Source organism: Muscardinus avellanarius (assembly GCF_963383645.1).
Source record: "Muscardinus avellanarius genome assembly, chromosome: 5".
Taxonomy (NCBI): Eukaryota; Metazoa; Chordata; class Mammalia; order Rodentia; family Gliridae; genus Muscardinus; species Muscardinus avellanarius.
The window spans coordinates 90,793,828-90,803,416 of record NC_137790.1 but is presented as its reverse complement, the minus strand read 5'-3'; the positions used below and the strand labels follow the sequence as shown (position 1 = coordinate 90,803,416).

The 9,589-nt window shown below is 34.6% G+C and overlaps 1 protein-coding gene across 1 annotated transcript in view; it reads left to right on the top strand.

The window, feature by feature from the left end:
• The window catches only part of ATP11B (ATPase phospholipid transporting 11B (putative)), a gene marked incomplete at both ends in the record, with an annotated part of 95,945 nt that overhangs the window by 46,958 nt on the left and 39,398 nt on the right, over positions 1-9,589 (top strand). Inside the window, 3 exons of the mRNA XM_080696564.1 lie at positions 4,179-4,376; positions 8,288-8,530; positions 9,089-9,264. Of these exons, the coding sequence (XP_080552690.1) occupies positions 4,179-4,376; positions 8,288-8,530; positions 9,089-9,264 (617 nt within the window). The remainder of the gene's footprint in view (positions 1-4,178; positions 4,377-8,287; positions 8,531-9,088; positions 9,265-9,589) is intronic.

The following is a 9,589-nucleotide window of genomic DNA, read 5'->3' as shown; positions in this document are numbered from 1 at the left end:
ATATGTATCAAAATTAATTCAATTGGAGCATAAATTTAAATAAAGTAAATTAAATGTAAAAATACACTAGAAATATAGCTTAGTGGTAGAGCATGTGTATAAGCATGTTCAATTCTCAGCACAGCCCCCCAAATTAAGATAAAACATAAAGCTATAAAATATTTAGAAAAAAAACAATGAACATCTTCAGAACCTAGAGTTATATTAGACAACCAAAAGGTATACCCTTAAATAGAAATTTTTTAAGTTAGAACAAAAAAATATGACTAGTTTAGTGAAAAAGTTCAGAATTTGGAGTCAGTGTAGATTGGAACTTCATAGCTCCTGCTTGTTAGTTGCTCATTTCTTATTTTTGTTTTAAAGTGTGAACAATACTATAAATGAAGTGCCAGACACTTTTCCTGACACATAATAACCAAACAAAAAACCAGTCCTCCCCCCCCTTTTTTTTGACCCTTACCTCTCACTTGCTCTCACTATAGTAAGTTTATGTTGGAAGGTTGTGGAATATCAACTACTTGCATAGTTAAGATACGGCTAAATTGGAAGGTCTAAAGAGAAAAATTAGAGTTCAGGCATTTATTTTTTTTAATCATTAAGAGTTTTTATACCCAGGAGTGGTGGTGCATGCTTGTAATCCCAGTACTTGGAAGACTGAGACAGGAGGATCAAAGGTTTGCAGCCAGCCTCAGAGACTTAGTAAGACTCTGCAACTTAGTGAAACCCTGTTTTCAAAATAAGAAATAAAAAACAGGGTTTGGGGGTATAGCTCAGAGGTAGAATGCCCCAGGTTAAAAAAAAAAAAAAAAAAGTTTTTACAAAGCCTCTGACCTGTATCTTTTCTCAACAGTTGTTCTGTGTGTGTGTGGGTGGGTGGGGGGGGGTGTTCATTTTACATTCTATTTATTTTTTATATATTTGGATTTTTAAAAATGAGAACCCATTTAAAAAAAATTTTATTCCTACATTGTAGTCATACATCTTAATGGGATACAAGATGGTGGAGACATACATGCACACATCACCCAGTTAGCCCTTACCCAATTCCTACCCCATTCCCTCCTCCTCCTTCCTTCTCATGTTTGGCTTAATGATTGACTTTGATGTGTTTGTTAGAGTACACCATACGCATTAGAGAATTTCCCTCTTCTCCCCTCCTATTTCCTTAGGTTGCCTTATTTGCTCATCTTATAGAGTCCTCTTCTTCATCTAGAGGTCCTCCTGTGACCCATTTCTCACTTACTTTCGCATATTAGGGAGAACATCCAATTCTTATTTTCTGTGACTGACTAATCTCATTTAGCATAATGTCCTTCAGTTCCATTCATTTCCCTGTAAATGATATAACTGTGTTTTTCTTTATAGCTGGGTAAAATTTCATTGTGTACATATCCCACAGTTTTGTAATCTATTCATCTGTTGATGGACATCTTGGCTGGTTCCATAATTTGGCAATGGTGAATTATGCAGCTATAAACATAGACTTGCATGCATTAGTTTGGTAGTTTGGTTTCTTTCTTTAGAGTAGATAACCAGAAGTAGTATTGCTGGATCATATGGTAGGTTCATTCCCATTCTTATGAGGATCCTCCATACTGTTTTCCAAAGTGGCTGCACTAATTTGCAATCCCACCAACAATATTTTAGAGTTCCTACTTCTCCACATCCTCGCCAGCATTTATTGTTGTGTTTTGAATGATTGCCATTCTACTTGGAGTTTCTTAATTATATCACAAACCTATATTTTAAAACTTAAAATCAGACATGTCACATTAAATTTACCTGGTGAAAAGAAGAGTTCTAAAGTCAATTCCTGAATTTGGTAAATTGAAAAAATTACAGAATTACATGTGTGTGTGTGTGTGTGTGTGTTCGCGCGCATGCGTGTGTGTATGTGTGTGTGTTTTACTGTAGATTGAACTGTACCTCTGAGCATTCTACCTCTGAGCTATATCTCAGCCCTATTTTAGTTTTTTTTTTTTTTTTTTAAAAACAATGTCTCATTTAGTTGTAGAGGATCTCACTAAATTGCTCAAGCTGACTGCAAACCCAAGATTCTCCTGTGTAAGCTTCCCAAGTACTGGGATTATAAATGTGCACCACCACAACTGGATTTACAGAATTACTCTTGAACTTTGGTCTCCATCAGTAAAAAGAATGTACTGATCCCTTGTTTAAAGAGTTTTGATAAAGATTACATAAGATAGTGGCTGTAAGTTATTTAAAAATTTAATGCTATAGGTTATTTTTAGGTATTATATTTGCAACTAGATGGGTCCTGCCTGAAAATATTTTAAAAACTTTGAATAATTATAGAACATATAAATGGACAAAGCCATTATTTAACATCTATATATATTGGTTCTTTTATTGCTATAGTTTCTGTTGAATGATCATTTCTTGGAAATAAAGACTTTCCTTTAAAATAGCAGTAGTTATACTTTAAATATTTTATTGCTGCTAAATAGTTTCTTTTGAATGGTTGTTTCTTGAAAATTTGTCCTTTAAAATAGTGACAGTAATACTTTATATATTTTAATATTTTCTTTAATATAAATATTAACTTCTAAGGAAATGAATATAGAAACATATTGATATGTTTTAATATTCTTTTTCTTGTTTCAGATCAATGAACACATTTTTGATAATTTATCTAATAATTCTGATTTCTGAAGCCATTATCAGTACTATCTTGAAATATACATGGCAAGCTGAAGAAAAATGGGATGAACCTTGGTATAACCAAAAAACAGAACATCAAAGAAATAGTAGTAAGGTATTTTATGGTGTTCCTAACTCTGTTGTAAAGGAAACTGTTTTTTTGGCACAGTTGTTGCTTTGGTAGGGACTTCTAATAATAGGGACTACTGTGATCTCATAAAACTATTAGTTTTGACAAAATGACATTGCAGATAAAAGCAATCAGCCCATTATATTGGTATGCTTTTCTCAGTTTAGGGTATAAGCAGTCATATTCCCTGTGACATGACTAGAATAGTTAAAAGAGATCACAAAAATTCAAATTCAACTGTATTTGTAGTCTACTTTAATACTACAAATTCAGTTTTCTGTTCTATTTACTATTTTAAAAGTGAACTAAGGAATAAGTAAGTTGACTTTTTTTTTTTTTTTTTTTTTTTGCGATACTGGGAATGGAACCTAGGGGTATTCTAATTCCGAGCTATACCCCCAGCCCTATTTTTTATTCTTTATTTTGAAACAGGGACTCACTTAGTTGCAAAGGGCTTCACTAAGTAGCTGAGGCTGGCTGCGAACCGTGATCCTCCTGTTTCAGCCTCCCAAATGCTGGGATTACAAGCGTGTGCCACCATGCCCAGCTTGATTTGTTTTTAATTGTCTGAATAACTCAAGTCTTATTGTTTGAATTGATAGAAGTAACTCACAAAATGATGTCATATGAAGTTTTACACTGTTTAATTGTAGACTACCAAGAGAATTTAACCTAAATTTTGGTAAATAATTGTTCTCCAAATTTCACTTTAAAAAAAAAATACATATTAGAAGACATATTTGGATCACTGGAAACCACAAAGCAATAAATACAGGATCATATTTTCTTTTTTTTTGGGGGGGTCATACTGGAGATAGAGCCCAGGAGCATTTTACTTCCAAGCTATGCCCCTGTCCGTATTTTATTTCTTTATTAAAACAGGGTTTCACTAAGTTGTAGATGGTCTCACTACATTCCTGAGACTGGCTGCAAACCTGCGATCCTTCTGTCTCAGCCTCCCAAATACTGAGATTACGAGTGGGTGCCACCGTGCCTGGTCTCTTGAAATCTTTAATTTACACTCACTTTTAGTTGTCCATGATTTGGATGAGTAGGAGAATGGATAAGAGGATTGAATTACAATTTTATGAAAGGAAATTTCAGAAATACCAGGTGACTAGCTTCTGAAAAGTAACAAATTATTTTAATTTATCTTTTTCTTTTTATTACTTTGATCAAGATTCTAAATAAACACAGGAGATGCAGTATTAATAAGACAATTCAGTAAATGAATTTCAATTCATGATAGTATTCTATCTCAGAATATAGTTGATGGTCTATTTAGACATGAAGCCTCCTGATAATTTTCTCCAGTAACTCTGAAGAAATTCTCATGTCAAATAATGTCAAATTCTTTTTATCAAATAATCATTTCCTTTTTTCATAGATCCTGAGGTTTATTTCTGATTTCCTTGCATTTTTGGTACTCTACAACTTTATCATTCCAATTTCATTATATGTGACAGTCGAAATGCAGAAATTTCTTGGATCATTTTTTATTGCCTGGGATCTTGATCTCTATCATGAAGAATCAGATCAGAAAGCTCAAGTCAATACTTCTGATCTGAATGAAGAGCTTGGACAGGTAAAAATTAGATCAATATTTTATTAATATAATTACAATTAGTATAATATTTTCTAACTTTTTATAAAAACAGCACATGTGGAATTTTACCAAAAATAGCCCTATTTTTCTCTACCCTTCATTTTTATTTTATTTTAAAATATGGTTTCTGATGTTATTTTTCAGGTTTTTTTGTTTGTTTGTTTTTGTTTTTTTTGTGGGTCTGAGGATGAAACCCAGAGGCATTTGACCTCCGAGCTACACACCCTGCCCAATTTTTTATTCTTTTTGTTTTGTTTTGGTTTGGTTTTTTGGCGGTACTGGGGATGCAACCCAGGGGCCTTCTACCTCTGGGCTGCGTTCCCAGACCTATTTTATATTTTATTTGGAAACAGGGTCTCTTAAGCCAGCTGAGGCTGGCTTTGAACCTGTGCAATCCTCCTGTCTCAGCCTCCCAAGCGCGGGGATTACAAGCTTGCGCCACCACACCCAGCTTTATTCTTTATTTTGAAACAAGGTCTCACTGAGTTGCAGAGGGCCTCACTAAGTAGCTGAGGCTGTCCGCAAACCGCAGTCCTCCGGTCTCAGCCTCCCAAATGCTGGGATTACCACACCCAGCTTTCAGTATATTTCTACATTATATACTATCTTGATTTTAACATTTTAGACATTACCCACTATAGAATATAAGCACATAACTCTTATATTGTTCCTCCCACACAAACACCCAGCAATCCACTTTGCTTCCCAAATCCCCTTAGTATTATTATATCACAATTTTGAATTTAATTAACATTTATTTATTGGCATTATTATGACATTTTATATTGTTCATTAATTTCCAGTTCCTTGTATTTTCCCTATAATTCTATAATTGTATTTCCCTTATATGTTTTATTTTCCCTTGAGTTAGACTTGCTCTGTTTTATGTGCTTAATTTCCATATGTCACAAATAAGTCCTTAGCAAGCATATGCATCATTTTACTATATATTCAAACACATCAGTTAGTTAATCTAGGATTTTCTTTTTCTTACTCTTGTTCTCTGTCCTATCCACCCACCCACCTTTTTTTATTGTAGATGCTGGGCTCAAATTCCTGGACTCAAGTAGGCTTCTGGCCTACATCTCCTGAGTAGATGGGACTACGGTGTGCACCACTACACCCAGCTTTTTGTTATTTTGCTTAGCGGAATTCATATGTTTCATATATTGTATTTATCTTTACTATTCCCAAAAATATGGATCTTAAAGTAAAGTTTCTCACTTATCTTTATTTCTTGGTCAAATAAAGAAAAGTACAAAGATATACTTTTCTTCTGCATAGTTATCTTTCATCCTAGAATCTTGCTGAACTTGCTTACTAGTTTTAGTCTTTTTTTGTTTGTTTTGTTTTGTTTTGTTTTTGCAGTACTAAAGATGGAACCCAGGGGCATTGTACCTCTGAGCTACACCCCCATACTATGTTTTAGTCCTTTTTAATTTTGAAATAGGGTCTCGCTGAGTTACATAGGGCTTCACTAAGTAGCTGAGGCTGGCTGTGAACCGTGATCCTCCTGTCTCAACCTATCAAATGCTGGGATTATAAGCATGTGCCTCCATGCCTGGCTTTTAGTAGTTATTTTAATGGATTCCTTAGGAATTTTTATATAAATGGTCATTCCATGTCCAAATGGAGGTAGTTTTACCTATTATTCCAATCAGCATAACTTTTATTTCCTTTTCTTGTCTCATTGCCCTGACTAGAACTTTTAGTACAGTGTTAATAAAAGTGGCCAGAAAAGACATCTTTATCTTATTTCTTTGCTCTTAGGAGAAACCCATCTAATATAATGATAGCTGTGGGGCTTTTATAGATACCTTTTAGCAAATTGAAGAAATTTCCTTTTATCCCTAGTTTTTTTGAGTTTTTATCATGAAAGGTATTGGATTTTGTCAAATGCTTTTTCTGCATCTGTTAAGGTGGTCATTTATTAATACAATATAGACAAGTATTCTATTAATAGAATGGATTACATTCACTGATTTATTTTATTTTACTTTATTTTATTTTGCAGGTCTGGGGATAGAACCCAGAGGCATTCAACCTCTGAGCTATACCCCCTGCCCAATTTTTTATTCTTTATTTTGAAACAGGGTCTCACTGAGTTGCAGAGGGCCTCACTTAGTAACTGATGCTGTCTGTGAACCACGATTCTCTGGTCTCAGCCTCCCGAATGCTGAGATTACAAGCGTGCACCACCACGCCCGGCTTTTACTGATTTTTTAAAAATATTGATTAATTCTTGCATTTCTAGGATAAATCACACATAATGTTATATAATCCCTTTTATATGTTTCTGGATATGGTATATACATATATTCATGAGGGATATTGGCCTGAAGTTTGTTTTGTTTTTATTTTCTTAAAACCTACCTTTTGTCGGGCGTGGTGGCGCATGCTTGTAATTCCCAGCGCTTGGGAGGCAGAGACAGGAGGATCACGCAGGTTTGAAGCCAGCCACACTGGCTTAGGAGACCCTATTTCCAAATAAAATTATAAAAAGTAGGTCTGTGAGTGTAGCCCGGAAGTAAAAGGGTTTCCAGGAATCCCAGTACCACCAAAAACAAACGAACAAACAAAAAAAACCTTTCCTTTTATTTTATTTTTAATTTTTCCCAAAGGCCTTATCATTCTAGGCAAGGCCTCTACTACTGAACTACATCCCCAGTCCTTACCTCCATTTTGTAAATGACTTCTTTCCTAGGTCATTATTGCATTAATTACATTCTCACTTTAATTCTGGTTATATAAAAATTTGATTATTATACTTGTCTCTTCATGGACCTACCTTCCTTTAGGGTTGATTTTCTGGAATTAGTTTGAGTACAAAATAATTTGTCTTACCTACCTTTTAAAATATATTTCTTTCTTTGAAACATTTACTTTTTTCACTATATTTGTTTCCTGTCCTCAGTTTTTCAGAGGTACAGTGCCCCTGTCTTCCATCCCCAGTACCACAAAAAAAAAAAAAAACCGACTAAAACTAGTAAGCAAGTTCAACAAGATTCCAGGATGAAAGATAACTATGCAGAAGAAAAGTACATCTAAACGTGGAAAAAAATTATTTGACCAAGAAATAAAGATAAGCGAGAAACTGTACTCTAAGGGCCATATTTTGGACAATTTATTACCTCTAACTTCTTATGTTGCTGGCATTTTGTATCCTAGTCCTAGCTCTGTACTATTTCTCCAGACACAGATAACCTTTCACTTTCTAGGTTAGCATCCCTTGCCCTTTTCTTCAGTGATAATTTCTGAATCCTATTATTAGGAAAACAGTTTACCAAGAGATAGAAATGAATTTCTTGTACCACATTTTCAGTGTACTCTACAGATAAACATTTATCTAAAGATGCTACAAACTTTACAATTCTTATAGATTTGAAATATTTTAGCCTTGTGTGGTAGTTCACACCTGTAATCTTAGTACTTGGGGAGACTGAGACAGAAGGATCAAAGGTTTGTGGCCAGCCTCAGAAACTTAGTAAGGCCCTTTGTAACTTAGTGAGCCCCTTTTTCAAAAATAAAACATAAAATAGGCTGGGGATGTAGCTCAGAGGTAGAATCTGTGTTCAATTCCACTAGTACCACACACTATATAAATACATAGGTATATGTAAATATATATGTATATTTACCTGTATGTGTATGTATACATATATATACTCTATACATGTCTATAATATATATATTTGTGTGTGTGTGTGCACACACACGTGTGAACATGCACGCATGAGTGACCTTGTTTTGTTTCCTTGTCATTTAAATTATTTGTGGATTTGTATTTGGGATCTCACTAGACTTAAGGAAACAGGACAGGTTTTTGTTGTTCAGCCTAGGACCATGAACACAAAGGCTTATTTTCTTTCTTTCCCCCCTTCTCTCTATAGGTGGAGTATGTGTTCACAGATAAAACTGGAACACTAACAGAAAATGAGATGCAATTTCGAGAATGTTCAATTAATGGCATGAAATACCAAGAAATCAATGGTAGACTTGTACCTGAAGGACCAACACCAGATTCTTCAGAAGGAAATTTACCTTATCTTAGTAGTTTATCTCATCTTAACAACTTATCTCATTTTTCAACCAGTTCCTCTTTTAGAACCAGTCCTGAAAATGAAACTGAACTAGTAAGCAATTTTTAAACTAACAAATAAGGGTTTCATATGAATTAATTCTCTTCAGTAGCTGATAGGTTGTAGGGGAAAAGTTCATGTCAGTGAAGCAAGGCATATGTATTTGAAATGTATATCTTAGATTCAGTACTATAAAAAGTAATTCTAAAAAATTTATAGTTGCAGCTTAATTTGTCACTTATTATGTGTCTGCCTGAGCTTTTTAGGTATTTAAATGGAACGAAGTTAATAAAAGCTGTCTTGAAGTAAAAAAGAATTTACTGAGAAATAAAGCTTAAATCCGTCTAATACTTTTTGAGAACTCACTTTGTCTGTCCACAAACAAAAGTGATCTTCTTTTCTTACAATTTGCTTATGCCTCCTGAAAAGATGCATGTATATTGAGGAGTCTTAAGCTAATGTGACATTTCATGTTTTGAAGTCAGAGCAATCAGCTATTATTCAGGCAACAAGGCTTGTTGTAGTCTTACTCTAGCTCTTGGAATTCTGTCTCTGGTTTCTCAAATGATGTTTGGGAATGGTGCTTTTATCATAAATATTATGTTTCTACAGATTCAAGAACATGATCTCTTCTTTAAGGCAGTCAGTCTCTGCCACACAGTACAGATCAGCAATGTTCAAACTGATGGCATTGGTGATGGTCCCTGGCAGTCCAACCTGGCACCTTCCCAGTTGGAGTACTATGCATCTTCACCAGATGAAAAGGCTCTAGTGGAAGCTGCTGCAAGGTGAGTTAGTCCTATTTCCTAATTCTCAGAAAGTATCATTAAATGTTAGAATATTAGAGAACCATCACTAAAATTTCCAAATTCCACATTAAAAAAAAAATTAAATATCTTTTTTTTTTTGTGTGTAGTACTGAAGATTGAACTCAGGAGCATTCTACCTCTGGCTACTCCCTCCCCAGACCATATATATCCCCCCAAGCTGCACACCCAGCCCGATTTTTTTCTTTTCTTTTTTTTTTTAAACAGGGTCTCACTAAGTTGTGGAGGGCCTCACTAAGTAGCTGAGGCTGGCCACAAACCTGCAATTCTCCTGTCTCAGCCTTTC